This window comes from Pseudorasbora parva, chromosome 3, assembly GCF_024679245.1.
Source record: "Pseudorasbora parva isolate DD20220531a chromosome 3, ASM2467924v1, whole genome shotgun sequence".
NCBI lineage: Eukaryota > Metazoa > Chordata > Actinopteri > Cypriniformes > Gobionidae > Pseudorasbora > Pseudorasbora parva.
In genome coordinates, this window is record NC_090174.1 from 19,510,460 (window position 1) to 19,528,289 (window position 17,830).

Here is a 17,830-nt window from a genome sequence, read left to right on the forward strand (position 1 = left end):
ATTTATTTATTTATTTATTTATTTATTTATTTATTTTTGTCAAGGGAACCAGGGTGTTCCCTCGAAAACCCCTTTCCCCCCCATTGCTAACTTCAGGGTTGGCCTACAAAAATTGCAGCCTTGCATCCATTTTTTAAAGGATTATTTTATTATAAATAATCGATGTAGGCTAGTTGGATTGTCCATTTTGATTTGTGACTTTAAAATCAAAACTGCTTTTGTAAAAACAGCAAGGAGAGAAAACACGTGGCCTAAATGCTACTTTTCTTCCGAGCTTTAAGATTAGGAACTAAACATCTTTATGCCTAGCTCAGATTTGATTTGTTTTATGCAACAATTATTTAAACATTGATTGGAATGGCAAACGATATTTTCATTATGCAATGCGCCCCTCGTGGCTGGAAACTGTATTGCAACATCCAGCGCGCTTCTCCGCTTCATCACCGCATCGCTCCCGCAGAGCTGTGCTAAACAGGCAGGGAGCAACGCGTAGGGGAGGACGTATGTCAATTCGCCAAGGTGCCTGAGGAATTAAAGCAAATTTAGGACATTGCTTTTAGATATTGCGAGGCCAGCCAGTTAGGTCTCCGTCTAGGGTCTTTTCATTCACTGTGAAATAGAGCATTATTTATCCCACAATATGGGCAATCGGGGAATGGAGGACTTGATTCCTCTGGTAAACAGAATGCAGGACGCTTTCTCTGCCATCGGACAAAATGCCAACCTGGACCTTCCTCAGATCGCGGTGGTCGGTGGCCAGAGTGCCGGGAAAAGCTCGGTATTGGAGAACTTCGTTGGGAAGTAAGTGACAAATTGATGGGCAGCATCACTAACAGTTACATCGGTGACACCCACTATCACTGTATCATTATTTACTCTTGAATGGGGCACCAGCATGTTCAGTAATCACTTAAGCTATAATGTTCACTTAAACCATATAATATGGGTATTATCAATGGAAGTGAGGAGCTCATCTGTTTTTAGTCAGGTACCCTTATAAATCAGGTGAACTTGTTACACTAACAAAATAAACCTCTTTTATCATGATTTAGGCTAGATAATGCGGGACATGCAAACTTAACTCAGTCTCTCGACATGTACACCCGCGTTTGGCAGCAGCCTCGTGAAAGAGAGGGACAGACAGAAGGATGCTCATGGCTGACGTGTCCTCCTCGCGAGGCACGAGGCCATACTAGCGAGCTGCCTATCTACACCAGCATTTTTGGGCATCATAAGCGCGAGTGAGCCTGATGTATTAGGAAAAGAAAGGATCTTTGTGTGAAATATTTTTAATTTACGGGCTATATTAGCCTAACAGTTAATCACGTAGCCTATACCTCAGATAATGTTATTATGTAGATTTTCATGGTTTGATTGAAAATAAACGCATAAAAGGCATTCAGAGGCTGCTTAGATACCAAAGTGCACGGTTAAATGTTCACCGGGCGCTCATATTGGGCGTCAGAGTCATGAGGCACAGGCATATTCCCTGCTTTTCAGTTTCTGTTCACCCTAGTCAAAATCCTAGAAAGGAATGCTAATGTAATTACTTAAATATTTCGGATCCAATTTCCCCCCCTTATACAATGAACGTGAATGGTGACTGAAGCTGTCATTCTGCCTTTTGTGTTCCATGGAAGAAAGTCATACAGGTTTTCAACATCAGGTTGAGTTTGACAGTATGGATTGGTGAGGGATGAGGCGAGGACTCAAATGCAGAGCAATTGGATTTTTATAATATATATATTTACACTTTATATAATTAATATAACATAAAATATAATATAATATATATATATATATATATTATAAAAAGCGGGATGAGGCGAGGATTTTAAAATATGTTAAACTACCATAGGGGACAACAAGGCTTGGCAGAATAGATGACACATAATAAGTAATAATAATATAAATGACACCTTAGAATAGAGGACAAACTCATACAAGACTGCAAAGATAATAAATAGGGAGAGCAGAGGACAGGCGGGGCAAATAAAGCAATAATCACATAACAAGAGGGCGGGGTTAAGACACAATAAAACAAACAGGAGCACATGGCCAGTCAAGACAATCACAAGCCATGTGCTCAAACAAAACAAAACAGAAGCATGCAGCGAATGTGAACACTCAGAAGCCGCATGTCCACACAAAACATAACATGAAAACAAGTGTCCGAAAACAAAACAAAACATTAGATTCTTGTTGTCTTATTGCACGTCTTATTCATTATAAGCCTATATCTGATTCAGGGTTTTTAAACAGGTTTACTAATGAACATCCTTTATCTTGTAACAGCATAATTATTTTGTCTGGCTGGCGCATAGCCAGATGAGCTCTGGATGTTTTCAGGACCAAGGAAAGTTCTTAAAAAAATTGTGGAGATGGCACTGTCTTGATTTCAGTTGCTATTGTTATGAACCAAGAGGCCACACAATTACTTGTGTGTTTTACTGATCTTCTTCTTCTTCTTCTTCTTCTTCTTCTTCTTCTTCTTCTTCTTCTTCTTCTTCTTCTTCTTCTTCTTCTTCTTCTTCTTCTTCTTCTTCTTCTTCTTCTTCTTCCACCTTATTTTTCTGCAATAAAATATATGTTAGTATAGGGTTGGGTATACAGTCTAGAATTTTAGCGATTCTAATTCCAATTCCAATTCTGCTTATCGATTCAGATTCTTACCGATTCCTAGTTTCGATTCCGGTATGGTAAAAAAAAAGTCAATGTCTTTTTGCAAAACATTAAAAGATACATTTTGACTGACTAGTAAACATGAAGAGAATTAGCACATCATTGCAACAGTATTATGGTTTATTTGTGTTCTTTAAGCCATCTCTGGTTTTTTCATAAGGGTTTATATGGCAATGCCAGGCGACCTTTATCACAGTATATAATACTATAAAATAATATAAATTATTTTTTATTTTTTATTTGACTGCATTATTTATTGAATTTTTTTGATTTTTTTTGTAGATATTGCGAATCTGATCGTGATTTTGCCCATGATAATCTTGAATCAGAAAAATAAAAAATCCTGACACCCCAGTACAAACCCTGCCACTCCCTGGAAAGAGCCTGCCCACAAGGCTGAGAGTAAGCACAGACCTGTGTTGAGTGCCAACTCAGACTTGGATCAACCCTGAAGGACTCGAGAACCTGGGGTTGAATCCGTTTCTAAACTATAAAACCTGATGTGCGGAGAGGTCGAGAGAACCACGCTGCCGCACCACACAGATTTGAATTGATGTACTCCTGGCAAGTGCCATACTCCTAGTGGAGTGATCCCTGACCCCTAGAGGTAAAGCCATTCCATGTGCCTCATGGGAGAGGGGAACAGCATCAGTAAACAAGCGCGAGATACACTGCTTGATGACCTCATTCCACAGGCTGGTCAGGAAGATGGTTACCTCTGCTCTGGTCTTATGTGCAGTAGACCCAATGGAATAACGTTGGCTGCTGTTGCCCTGAGACCTAGGAGCCTTTAAATTAGCAGAACTGAAAGATGTAGGCATGGCTTGATGTCTCTAACAGTGGATAGGATTGAATCTACATGTCCAGGAGACAGGGTTGCGTGTATCGTGGTCGAATCCCACACTTCCCATAGAAAAGCGGTTCTCTGTCAGTTCACACTCTTTTTGATGTTTAACCTGAGCCCCAAATGCTTAATATGAGCAAGCACAATGTCGTGCCGTTATACTTCTTCAGACTGAGCTAATATCAACCAGTTATTGATATAGTGGAGGACACACCCTAAAGTCACAGAGGAGCCAGAGCAGCATTCATGAACTTAGTGACTGTGCATGGGGACAGAGCTAGACCAAAAGAAAGTACTCTACATTAGAAAGCTTCCCCCCTTATAAGCAAACCTGAGAATTTTCCTGTGTTCTGACAAGATTTCGATGTGTAAGAATGCGTCCTTTAGATGTATAGTCACCAACCAATCCTTGAATTGAATCCTTGAATTGAATTTGTGATACTATTTGTTTCACGGTTAGCATCTTGAACTTATATGTTCGTTCAGGCCATATCTAAAATTAGACGCAAACCCCTGTCTTTTATGGGTACTTTAAAATACCAACTGTAAAACCCTGTCTTCCCTGTTGAAAAAAACAACAACAGCTGGTTAGGTATGTTTTGAAGTATATGCGGGTCCTGAGTTGGTTATAAGCTGGAACTGAGCAGGAGCTAGTTTCTTAGGACAAGCACCTGACCAGCTTAAACCAGCTCATGACCAGGTAAGGTCTGTGAACAGCTTCCCAAGTGAAAAAGACATACTATTAAATGCATTAAAATGTATGTTTTTAATACAATACAAATATACTAAAATACATTTTTAATAAGTTTAATAGTACGTCTTTTTCACCAGCTCAAACCGTCTGCCATGCTTCAAAACATACCTAAACAGCATATATTGTTTTTTTCAACAGGGTCTTTCTGGCTGGCGTACATGTTCTGTGGACTCTTTTGCTTGGAGAGTGCACAGTTTATGTTTAAGGAAAGCTTTGTCTCCTTCCTGGCACACTTTTGTTACCAGCAATGAGGTGGACTGTGGACAGGAGGCAAACTGAAGTGAACCGCTCCCGAAGCGCCGGGACTTTTTCTTGGCTGCCATCGTGGAGATCACTTCTCTTAAATCGGATCTCCCCTTAGACACCCTAGACTGCACAGATCCCCCTGTCCTTACAAGGAGGGGGCTCGAGAGGCCACGCTCACCTTGTGCTCTTCTCTATGAGTCAACTGATTGAACCTCAACTTTGACTTGTGGTCTTCGTTGAGCATATTGGTCTCTTTATGTGTTCTAACTGTACTTTCAAGCCAGTGGCATGTCACACTTTCTATAACTCAATCCTGCCATTGTACAGAATATCTCTTGTTTTCACAGACACAAAACACAATGGAGGATTTCAGACACATGCTCAACAAACATATGGCTTCTCAAGACAAAGAAGCTGTTTCTGGCATCTATTTATCATTTTTTATGATTGATTGATATTTATGGAATGGTGATGTGCTACGCTACGTCACAACATCTTACATTCATCCAATCTGATGCAGAAGCGTTCCCATAACGTCAGGTCAAAGGCACAGCATCGAGTTCCTCACAAAAGGATGCTGTTTTTCTATCAGAGGTGTTTGGTTTAGGGTCAAAAGTCACTAAATGTCTCATCTCAGTGTTTGTATTTGTAACACAGCGGGATGACTCATGGGAACCAGAAATCTCAGATCTGAGTCTGAACACTGTGAGCTTTGTATGCTGTAGATTTGCTTATTTGCACAAAAACATGCATATATCCATGTCACTGGCAGTAGACTTAAATGCTATTAAGTCTAACTATTAATGTTGTGTCATTTGCTGCTGTCTCATAGATCTTCATTGTTATTCAGCAGGTCCGGTGTTATTGTTCATGCTGCACTTTAAGCTCTGTGGACACTAAAGTGTGTCAAGCTTGTCACTCACAAACAGATCCATTGAATGGCAGTATTGTGAATGTATTGTGAATGCTCTCACAACTGCTACAAGGAGGAACTTCACTATGCTGTACGAGGACAGTTGTGTGGCGTGGCAACACTGCAATACCGCATGTGAAGGAATACCTTGAAGGAATAATATGTAAAGTATTTGGATTATATATATTTTTAAGATTTTTGCATTATATTTTGTTGACTTGTGTACTTGCATTATCCTTATTTTTTCCAAGAATTTTTAAATCCAGAGAAATCCAGCCCATGTTTAAATGCACACTTTTTGTTCATTCCGATTAAAATCATACCGATTGAAAGATTCAGTGGACTCTTTACATGAGACGTTATCTAAACCGATCTGGGGTTTACATGTGCTGACTTTCAGTCGGAATCATTTTGTGACATGCGCACACAGTCTGTCTGCCGCATCAGAAATGTCGACGCTGTCCTCTCCAGCAGCTGGAATGTGTTAACGATTGCAATAGCAACTCTCAACGGCCAACAGGATTATACAGTTTTATAAAAGCTATTTATTTGCAGAGGCAGACAGTAGTGGAGTATTTTTACTTTCTACTCAAGTAAATTTTTTAGTATATACTTTATCTGTTTTTTTTAAAGAAAACTTTTATTTTACTGCATTCCAAAGCATAATATATAATGTCATACTTTTTACTGCACTACATTTCATAAATAAAAGTTGTTGTTTTCTAACTTTAAATACTTAATTACACTAAATATTTTGTACTTTCTTACTTGTACTCAAATAAAACTTTGAATAATTTTACTTGAGTAAAAGTAGCACTACATTTTTAATGTAATTAAGTATTAGATGATATTCAATATGAAATGTATTGCTGTAAAAAGTGCAATATTATGTTTTGGAATGTTGTGAAGTAAAGGTTTTCTAAAGAAGAACACTGATAAGTACATACTTGAAACACAAAATTACTTAGAAAGTAAAAATACTTGTAAAAGTACTGTCTGTCTCTGTTTATTTGTTGTAAAGTGTAATCATCTCAGATTTTTGTTTTATTCTTCTGTCAGGTGCAGTTGAAGTAAAAAGTGCCTGGGACAAATGCTGTCAAGATGAGAGGGTGCAGCCAGGCTATGTCTGTCATTATTCCACCAACATGGTGACATTTTTTGTTTGATTGGTTCATGAAAAGGTTTATCCCAACTCCCCTCAAACTGATCACAATTTCATTCGGTTTGGCATTTTTATTTCGTTTGAGGTGTTTATATGGTGCATTTTAATTCGGATTGGGTTTTTAAACCGATTACAGTGCTCCATGTAAAACGCACCTACTGACATCATACCCACATTACCCTTGATTTTGTGTTTTATTAGACAGGTGAGCTACAGATACATTTGTTAACAGAAAACTAATTATTGTTAGCTCAACACAGTTAGTCTTATTGTTTAAATCCTGTTTTCTTAATTTACTGAGACTATCATGTTTTACCATGCCTAATATCGATCTAGCTTACTGCAGTGTGTAACAAGTGTCTTGTAGCCGTCGAGCAAATACACAGAGTAGCATTATAACAGAACTTTCAACGCACTCAAATGAATCTAATATGATAAAACAGTGCTGCGTTATCCTAAATATGCATGACCGAAAGAAGCAGAAGCGGTCGTCTGTGGCATAATAAAAGCTCCACTGCTCTCGAAGCATGTGTTGCACTTCTCTGGATGGTCTCTCATTAGCAATCGCTCCAGTTGCCTCGTTCCACTCCAGTGGTTTTCAGCCTCGCCCTGTCTTATACTACAGTAATGTTAATAAATCTTTAATACATTAGTACATCCATGAATATAATCTCTGTCCAAGTCCCATTGGATTATTTTCCACAGGCCTGGCTGTAGATGTGAAGACAGCATCCCCCATGATTCCGTGAAATCAAGGCATCATGAAGCTACTCCTTTGTTTTGAATGAGTGAACTCTAGCAGCGAAAATTACATATTGTGCCTTTAAAGGGACAGGTCACCCAAAATCATTTACTTGTCCTTTTGTCATTTTATACTTTTTAAATATCTATTATTATTATTAAATATATTATTTATTTATTGAATGAATGTGAATTGGGTGTAATTTTGTTTTGAATTACATTGTATGGAAAACAGTGTAATTCATGGAAAACAGACAACTAATTTCTGTTCTTTGGACTAATAAATCAGTTGCAGCGTATCATTCAGTTGAACAAACATTAGCTCATTCACTTCACGCTGACACTTATGGTGCAATTTATTAAATTGTCTATATTATGAATGAGACAAGGGCTTTTAAACAAAGACACATAACATGCAGATATGGGTGGTCTATCACCACCATGATGACGTGACAATTAATTACATGATGGTGTAGTCCGTCAGAAAGCAGCTGGATATCACAGCGGCTGTAGGAATGTCATTAAAGAGCCTGCAAGAGCAGATAAGACACGCTTTTTCTCTCTGTGTCCTAGTAAACGTTTGGTTCTAGACTGCTTTTAAAGTGCAAAAGTGGCCACTTATTTTTTCAGAGGTCGTGGTCCTAAACCTTGAATCAAAACCAATCAGATATCAACATTACAAACTTTAGTTTGAACTTTGACTTAATAAGTCTAAATAAAAATGAATCAATTCTAAAATATTAAGCAGTACATTTAACTGCCAAATAGCTTCATGACGACTGTTTTCAGCAGTGATAATAATAGGAAATGTTTCTTGAGCACAACATCAGGGTATTAGAAAAATTTCTCAAAGACCATGTGACATTTAAGACTGGAGTATAATGCTGAAAATTCAGCTTTGTCACTAATTTACATTGTAAAATATACTGAAACCTATATATATGGCAATTTTTTAAAAATTATAAATACAAAATAAAATAGAGCTACATGATTATTTTTTCTAGTTGTTGCTTGTGTTCATAATGCATTTGTTTGACAGCCTGAAAATGAGGCTGAATAAAAGTATTTTTAATAAAAGTATTACAAATAATACAATTTACTTCACAACTTACTACACAAGCAAAATCTTTAATATTTTTTAAATAATATTTGAATAAAAGATGAAAATGTCCTAGGCCGAACATCATTTTTGTCCATTAATGTAAATGCATATGTGTATGTATGTATGCTTGTCTTTCCCTATCTTGCAAAATATGGACTGTGTGGATATGGACAACAACTAGAGCACTTAATTAATTCATAACAGTCCTAAAATAAACAGTCTATGGCCCTGTTTCCAAATCATACACATATCCTCATCAATCTGCATTCTGCAAACAGATGCAAAATTTTTTGTATCTGCTAGTTTGCAGATTATAAGAGAATCAAATAAGCTAATAAGAGATAATATGAGAGTCTATTATGATAGGATATCTTTATATAACCATCATGATTGCTTTATAATGTTAACACGGTCAATATGAATTACATAATTGGACTGTAAAAAGAACATAAATTAAATTAGCTACCTAAAAAGTTAGAGTGTGAGATTAGATTGTGTCTTGGAAATCCATAGAAGTTGTGGTCAGTCGTGAAATGCAATTACTTTTTTTTCCCTTTTTTTTTTCTTTCTAAGCATAACTCCATAATGTTGAAAGCACTTGAGCCTAATGGCCAGAACTCATACAGCACTTTCTCACACACCTTTCTCCAACCCTGTCTCCAAATGTCTCATTGCTAAGGGAGGCTTATAGTTGAAAATATACCGGCAACATCCATGTATGAAAAATTGCTCTAATGCCACTAAAATCTAGTACAAAAATATGGTATGAACTCATCCGCTTGAGTAGCACTATCACTGACATGTTTTTAATTAAGTCAGTACTCAGTACATCTGGTTTTCACGATGAGCTGTTTTTAGTGTGAACATACATTTAGACTCATAAGAGCAGTTTTAAATGTAGCAGCATGGCATTTTATTATTTTATCATTTGAATTCCTTATTTATAAAGAAAATGTTATTAAATATTAAATGGTGTAATACTCTCCGTATAATATTTGTATGCTAGAAATGCACTTTAATATAGTCGTTTTTTTTGTATACAAATTTAAAACAAAATGTAACTCAACGAATGCTGCCTCTTCTTTTTAGGGACTTTCTGCCCCGTGGCTCTGGTATTGTCACTCGGCGCCCCCTAGTGCTACAGCTGATCAACTCCCCGACAGGTAAAAATCCTAGAAGGAAGCTAAAAAAAAAAAGGGTTCTGAATTCTGGGCCTCAAGGTCAACTTTCCTATGGAGTTTAGCTTTAATCTTGATCAAACTCAGCTTTCTAATTATCCTGAAGACCTTGAGCGTCACAGTTGAGACCCTTGCGCTATATTATGCATTAAATGCATGTTTTAAAGGCATAGCTAATAGGCATTCTTTTTAAAATGCCTTTCCTAATTGCTTATTTCCAGAATATGCAGAGTTTTTGCATTGCAAGGGGAAGAAGTTTACTGATTTTGATGAGGTTCGTCAGGAGATTGAGGCAGAGACAGATCGCATCACCGGCCAAAACAAAGGCATTTCACCGGTCCCTATTAATCTGCGCGTCTGTTCACCTCATGGTACTTTCATTCATGCTCATACATTATTTAAACATGATCAGATCTACATATTCTATATAAGCATGCAGTGTTAAGTGTTAAATGTAACATGTACTCATGTCAACCCTTATCTTCATCACCAGTCCTGAATCTCACCCTTGTGGACTTGCCTGGTATGACCAAAGTGCCTGTTGGTGACCAGCCAGCTGACATTGAGTTCCAGATCAGGGAAATGCTAATGCAGTTTGTGACAAAGGATAACTGCTTGTTGCTGGCTGTGTCTCCTGCAAACTCTGACCTGGCCAACTCAGATGCCCTCAAGATTGCCAAGGAGGTGGACCCTCAGGGTGGGTTATCATCCAGCAGTGACTGAAACTTGACTGAAAGACTAAAAAATCTGGATGTGAGATCCTTTTCTTTTAAAACGATACTTGATCATACATCAGTGTGTGTGTGTGTGTGTGTGTGTGTCTGTGTGTGTGTGTGCTTCTGAACAGGTATGAGAACTATAGGTGTGATCACAAAATTGGATCTAATGGATGAAGGAACTGATGCACGTGACATCCTGGAGAACAAGCTTCTTCCTTTACGTAGAGGTAACGTCAGTGTACAAAGAGAAAGAGTTCATACTCTTTCCACATAAATAAAGACTCTCAGGAAAGTTCAAATGAATGTTGTCTCATTGTAAAGACTTACACTATAATAAGTACAACTGATACACAAATTAAATCCATCCATTTAAAAAGATAGATTAAAGAGATTTTTGATTAATCTTAGATTAATATGGCTGTCAAAATTACAGCGTTAATGCATGCAATGAATTTTTTCAATTTAAAGTGTTAAAAATTTGTAACAACGTTAACTGCATCAGTTTTTAGCTTAACAAAATGAACACATTCATCCGTTTTTCTGTTATCCCGTTACATTATATGATCACGCTCTTATTCGTGCAAATGAAAGATGAAGTCGAAAAGTGAAGGCAAACTGTCTCAATCGCCAGGTGGCTGGATGCAGTATAGGTCATAAATCTCACCCTCTCCATGAAATGCAATGTGACATAAACAAACTAAACAATCAAATTGTGCGCACATCAAGTTCTCTTTCACTCTTGAACATACACTGTAAAAAAAGATGGACTACGCGGCTTCACTCTCTTCCGTTGAAGTGAGTGAAGCCCCCAGTGTCCAAATATGGCACAGACATCTTGGATCTCGAGTCTGCATGGTAGTGAGCAAGTGGAGCTGCGATATCAAGGTCCCATCCACACTCCTGCCTAATCAGCAACTTTTTGTGATGATAGAAATGTAGAAATTTAAGTTAATCTCAAATCTCCTCCTGAAGATTCTAAATTGTTCATTGGTGCCTCAGTGACTTCTTCCCTTAGAGAAGCTGTCGATAACAGCTGTCGATCATGAAGTCACACCCCCCCTTTTATAGCATCAAATAACTAACGCAACCCAAACTTATTTGGAGAACAAACACTTATAATAACATCAGCATGATAAAAATTAAATGACAAGAAACTCTCTTTGGAATTTTTTTTTATTTGAAGTCTAATTTGATTGTTTAGTTGGACCCACTTTATATTAGGTGGCCTTAACTACTATGTACTAACATTGTAATTAATAATTTAATACAATGCACTTATTGTGTGCATACATGTTTTTACATTGTACTTACATTTGAATAAATGCCTGCATGTAATTACGTCTGTAATTAATTTCTGTAGTTACATTTGTAATTACACAGTTGGCTCTTCCCTTACACCCTACCCTTAAACTCACCCACACCACCACACCTGTCCCTAACTCTACCCGTATTCCACCTCAAAATCAGCTAAGTTGTTTTGCAATACAATTTGAACACAGTATGTACATTGTACTTATTTTTTTGGTGTAAGTACATCGTACTTAAGGCCACCTAATATAAAGTGTTTAAAGGGTTTAGTTTGTTTATGTCCCATTACATTTCATTAAGAAGGTGAGGTTTATGACCTGTACTGCATCCAGCCACCTGGGGAAATTGAAACGGTTTGGCTTAGCTTTACTTTCCAGAACTTGTGTTTCACACTTAATGAACAATAACACAGATAATTATTCCAAAATGCCCGTTTTGTCTCATATTCTCATAAGAGAGTCTTAAATGAGTTAAATAACGTCTTAAATGAACTTAAGATGATTCAAATAAAATGAGATGATAAACTCTGATGTTTTTAATCACGGTTAATTATGATTCATTAGTGAAATTTTTACTAATGATTTTGTATGAAATGAATTTGTGAATACAAATTACAGGAACGGTCATGGAAATTAATTGGTCAGATGCAAGTTTAATTGCATGTCTGTATATAACTTTTTTGGATCTCAACCAGGGGTTGGAAATCTAAATCTAAAATAAAAATCTAAAAAATAGTCCACAGAACATCAGGGTGTATATTTATACAACCCCACCAATCCCCCACTAGCTGTTGAAGCGATTTTTAAAATATATTTATTGAACATTTTCAAACTTTAGCAGAAAGCACAACAAAAATTTCAACCAAAAAACAAACAAACAAATTGGCTCAGGTAATAATGAGTACATTTATCCTAAGCCACTTAAAAAAAAAAAAAAAAAGTAATCAAGGTAAATAAATACATGCAACTATAAGGTAATCAAGTTAAAATAATGAAATAAAAAGAGTAAATATATAACTGCAGTACATTAACATTTCAAAGCCATTATGGACTCACTTGAGGCATATGAATGCGAAAACCCTTCAGCAGAATAGTTGACAATTCAGTCACTAGATTTTTCATATAGGGCTTCCAGACACGATAAAACTGGTCTGGGTGAACATTAACTAGATAAGTTAAATATTCCAGCAGAATTTGTTCCATTAAAATCTTGTGCCAACCTGATTAGAGTCACTTATCCACCTCAGTAATATGTTTTTCCTAGCTCCAAAATAAGAAGATTATACAGTTTTTTTTTTCTTTTAATAACATCAAATCTTTATAAGTAAGACCAAGGCCGTCTTGAAAATTGGGGGGACCATTTTTTATTTTATTTTTATAAAGCATAAAGAAATAGAACAGTGAACCAAATTTTAGGTACTATGTGAGTACTAGGTGGGAAATAATCATTTTGGGACTATTTGAAAACAATATTTGCATTAATTTGTATCTACCAGTATATTATTAGTCCTGAGATTCTTTGCATTAGTGAATAAATACATCGGCTGTTCACATGTGAAATCTCTAGTGGACTGGTGGTAGAATTTTTGTTAAAAAGTGTCAAAGGTTCCGGGTTCTAATCTGCTCTCATATTGTTTTTTTTCTTCTTCATTAAAATTAAAAAGATGTTAATCAATGATTGTATATTAAGAGCAGGGACATGTTTGTGTGCATTTTGTTTTGTAATTTCACCAGAAACAATAGAGTCTCTCTTCGCAACAGCATTAAGTGATGGATTGACATGCTCGTCTGTGTGTAAAGGCTTTGTCCATTGGCCAAAAGAGAACGCAAACCCCACTTACTTTGATTTGATTGGCCATCTCAATCAATTTGACATTGATGAGCGCCATAGACCTGAGGCAAACCAGACTAAAATGTAACTTTTAAACCTTTTTGTTATCCTGTTGTAACAACAACATACAGAGTGCTGCATAACGAAGTGCAGCAGACCAGTGCAATCATTTCAAATAATGGGGGGGGGGGGGGGGGGGGGGGGGGAATTTGGCCATTTCTAATTATTGGGGGGACTTGTCCCCCTCAATGTCTATGGTGGTTACAGCCCTGTGGCAGACCAAGGGAAGTAAAGCAAAAATAAAGCATCCAAAACCAACTTCTCAAGATATTACTAATTTCAGAAACAATCTTGGCCAAATATATTTGTAACTGATTACATGACTAAAGACAGTGTGTGAGTGTACCAATTTGTGTTTTGCACTTAAGCCATAGAAGTTAAAGGGTATTGTTTAAAGGTCCCGTTCTTCATGTGTTTTCAAAGCTTTGATTATGTTTACAGTGTGCAATATAACATTAGTTCATGTTTCGCGTGTACAAAAACACAGTATTTTTCACACAATTTACTTATCTGTACAGCGATGTTTTCTCTGTCCTAAAAACGGCCTGATGATTTCCTTGTTCTATGAAGTCCCTCCTTCAGAAACACGTAACGAGTTCTGATTAGGCCAGCGCTTCCCGTGTTGTGATTGGACAGCAGCTTGGCGGACTTTGCCCGGAAAGGTCCCGCCTCTTACCATAACGGGGAGAGGCAAACGCTGAATGCGCGCTCTTCTCCACGTGGGAGAGCAACAAGACCACGCCCCCTATTTTGCGTGTTCTTGTGGGCGGAGGGTTAGTCAACAAACGGTTCTAGTGACGTCATTCATGCCAGAGAGTGCAGAGGTGTAGTCCAAACCTGCCGTTCGCTGTAGGCTTTGAAAGGGAACTTCTGTTAAATAAAATATCTCGCTTGGCATTGAACTTTGAGCTTTATAATTTTACAGGTATTATTTATGCTCTAACAGCAACATTTCACACTAACTAAAGTTTGAAAGATGGATTCGCAAAGAACAGGACCTTTAATTCGTGTATACAGTTTGGTAAAATATGCATCCTATATGTAAAATTTTTAACTGTATAGCTGGCATTAAATACAGAAATAGATTTTCCAAATTTCCAAATACTTCCCCAAATATTCTTGTTTACTTACAGAGACAAAAAGTGCTCTCACCCAAGCAAGTCATTTCCCCCAGATGTAGCATTTAAAACCCGTGTATAACGCAGAAATAGTGAAATAGTTTGTAATTTGTAAAAAAAAACCTGGGATGTTCTCTCTAGGCTACATCGGGGTTGTAAACCGCAGTCAAAAGGACATTGATGGCAAGAAGGACATTACTGCTGCTATGGGAGCAGAGAGGAAGTTCTTCCTCACCCACCCAGCCTATCGACATCTGGCTGATCGCATGGGGACTCCCTACCTCCAGAAAGTGCTTAATCAGGTAGAATGACACAGAGCAAACTTATATAGAAGAATATAGCCTTAACTATATTGTTATCAGTTTTTTAAACAAATAAATCATGTAATATAGATTTGAAAAATGTAACCACAGGTTTTCATTCTTATCTAGCAATTAACTAATCACATCCGAGACACCCTGCCAGGACTGAGAAATAAACTTCAGAGCCAGTTACTGTCCATTGAGAAAGAGGTGGAGGAGTACAAGCACTTCCGCCCTGATGATCCTTCTCGCAAAACCAAAGCTCTGCTACAGTGAGTCCATATTTATTATGCACTTTCACATTGACAGCCATTGCACATACACAACCTTTCAAAAGTTTGGAGTCAGTAAGAATTTTTTTTTAAAAGAAATTAATACTTTTATATAGCAAGGGCTCATTCAATTGTAAACAGTAAAGACATGTATAATGTTTATAATTTTTAAGATAAAGAAGAAAAGAGGGATGTTGAGAGATTTATATTTCATCAGCATTCTTCTTATGAATCACTTCCCTGTGATCCTTCTTCCTCACGTCTCGCTTCAAGGGAGGAGGGGCACAAATGGCCACTTTCTCCCTCTGGTCATGCCTCTGGTCCACGGATTGTGGCTGGCCAAAATGCTCAGATGCTTTAGGCTGGGATCTGGATTGACACTGAACACTGCCGACTGCGCCCTCGTCTCTCTAAATTTTCCGACCACTGTCTCAACAGATGCACCAAAGGGTTTACCAGAGGGCGAGAATTATTTCAGGGCCAGGGACTAGCATTAGAAACTAGAAAATATGCATCTTATATGTACAATTTTTAACTGTATAGCTGGCATTACAAACAGAAAAAGAGTTTTCAAATTTCCAAATACTTCCCCAAATATTCTTGTTTACTTATAGAGACAAAAAGTGCTCTCACCCAAGCAAGTCATTTCCCCCAGATGTAGCACCCTCGTTTCTCTAAATTTTCCGACCACTGTCTCAACAGATGTACCAAAGAGTTAACCAGAGGGCGAGAATTATTTTCAGGGCCAGATCCAGATCTTTTGATTTAACCCCCCCTGGGTTAACCTGCTGCAGCATACCATTCAAGCCATTCAAGTGCGAGGTGATCTGAACCAGCCTAGATTGCTGAGCAGGGTCCTTAAAAGAGGATGGCCCACCATGTGAGAGATCCTCACTAGTCTCTCTTTGGCTAAACCTTCCACATTCACGTGGTTCGAATAATGAAATGGATAAATCCTACAGCTTTCCTGTAGCTCAACCAGTAGAGCATGGCGCTAGCAACGCCAAGGTCATGGGTTCAATTCCCAGGGAAAGCAACAACTCACAATAATGTAAAATGTGTACCTTGAATGCAATGTAAGTCGCTTTGGATAAAAGCGTCTGCCAAATGCTTAAATCTAAACTTTAGTGTGCAGGGCAAAAAGGAATGGAAGGCTCATAAGGGAAGGGCGAACATGGCCTAACAAAAAGCTTTAGTCCAGTCTACCACGATTGACTTCCCGTTTTTCACGCACTCAACCCAGATCCATGACATCCAGCAATTCCCCATTTACAGGGCTGGCAGGTTAAGAAGACTCTGTACACACACTTTCCTGCCTTCAACCACATCCGCTTCCTCTTGTCTGGATGGTGCCAGCAATATACTAGTCTCAGCTTCAGACCCACAGACCGCTGGCGGAACGTATGATGCATGTGGCACACTTATCTGGAAACACTTCAGGAGTTTTGAAGTCATCATTAGGAGGATTGTACAGGGTGTTCGGGAGACGTGTGTTTTGCTTTCTTTAAAGGTCCACCTGGAAACAAATGCTGTGATGCCAAACTCCCTTGTGGAAGAAGAACACCATCGTGTTTACAACTGTGACAGTGAGCGCTTACCAGGATCAAATAAATGCTGGATTTTCAAAAGTATCTGAAGTTCGGAGCTCCATTGTTGCAATAAACTTGAACAACTTTCTAGAATGAATCATTTATAGAGGCACTTTGGTCTGTTATTGCAGGGACAGCGACTTTACATTTTCACGCCCCTAAACATGACACGGAAAAAAACGAACTGAGCGATAGTGTATTATAGCCAGAACTTCAGACTGAAGGCAGAAGGTCTGGACTCTATCAAGGCTTTCATTGGTCAAGGACCGCCAAGTTCGTGATCGAGTTGTGAGAAAAAGAAAGCCCTTTCTTGAACTCCTTTGCAAGCTTGACCTGCAATTCCTGTGACTGAAGCCTCCACTTTGCCTTTGCATCAGTGGGGTCTGAGCCATAGGTCACAGATGCTTGTCACACATTTCTTGAGAATAGGGACAAATGTGAATGGGGACAAAATTCTCATTGTGAATTTCTCAGAATGGGCGCATTCAGAACCTCTGCCCAGCAAAAAATGCATAGGTTGTGCATGTCCTCAGGTGTCAAAAACCTGGGACATGAAGGCACACACTTTCTAGAAAGCTTGCTAGGATTATCCTCTAACAATACAAACTGCTCCTGAAGACAAAAAAGCTGATGATGTGTACTACAGATGGCCTCTTATACTTCTGGGTGTTAACCAATCAGACTGAAATGTTTTTTCACACATGCTTCAGACACCGGATGGGCTGATGCAGTCCCCATAGTGTCCATCCAAGACACAAATTTGATACTAATAATAAATGTTTCTATGGCAAATGGACTGCATTTATATAGCGCTTTCAACAGACCCTATGGCCATCCAAAGCACTTTACATTTTTGCTTCACATTCACACACCGACGGGGATGCCAGCCATGTGTCACCATCCAGCTTGTCAGGAGCAGCTGGAGTCTTGCTCATGGACACCTCAACACTTGGGGATTGAACCACCAACCTTCCGGTTTGTGGACAACCTACATGAACCACTGAGACACT

At 38.1% G+C, this 17,830-nt stretch overlaps 1 protein-coding gene and 1 non-coding gene across 13 annotated transcripts in view; both read left to right on the plus strand.

Annotated features, from left to right (window-relative positions):
* Window positions 1-446: 446 nt before the first annotated feature.
* dnm1b (dynamin 1b) overlaps window positions 447-17,830 on the plus strand; it is a 59,187-nt gene continuing 41,803 nt past the window's right edge. For 11 of the 12 annotated variants that reach the window (XR_010904307.1, XR_010904308.1, XM_067438016.1 and 8 more), the window contains exons 1-7: window positions 447-801; window positions 9,534-9,607; window positions 9,844-9,993; window positions 10,116-10,319; window positions 10,470-10,568; window positions 14,799-14,959; window positions 15,089-15,231. Coding sequence is in view for 10 of the 12 variants with exons in the window: in XM_067438016.1 (XP_067294117.1) it covers window positions 641-801; window positions 9,534-9,607; window positions 9,844-9,993; window positions 10,116-10,319; window positions 10,470-10,568; window positions 14,799-14,959; window positions 15,089-15,231 (992 nt within the window). In the remaining 2 variants the exon portion in view is untranslated. Of the gene's footprint in view, window positions 802-6,498; window positions 6,588-9,533; window positions 9,608-9,843; window positions 9,994-10,115; window positions 10,320-10,469; window positions 10,569-14,798; window positions 14,960-15,088; window positions 15,232-17,830 lie in introns of all 12 variants that reach the window. The other variant, XM_067438017.1, reaches the window with a different exon arrangement.
* Window positions 16,193-16,267, plus strand: trnaa-agc (transfer RNA alanine (anticodon AGC)). Its single transcript has one exon. It is a non-coding gene; the product is annotated as a tRNA-Ala (tRNA).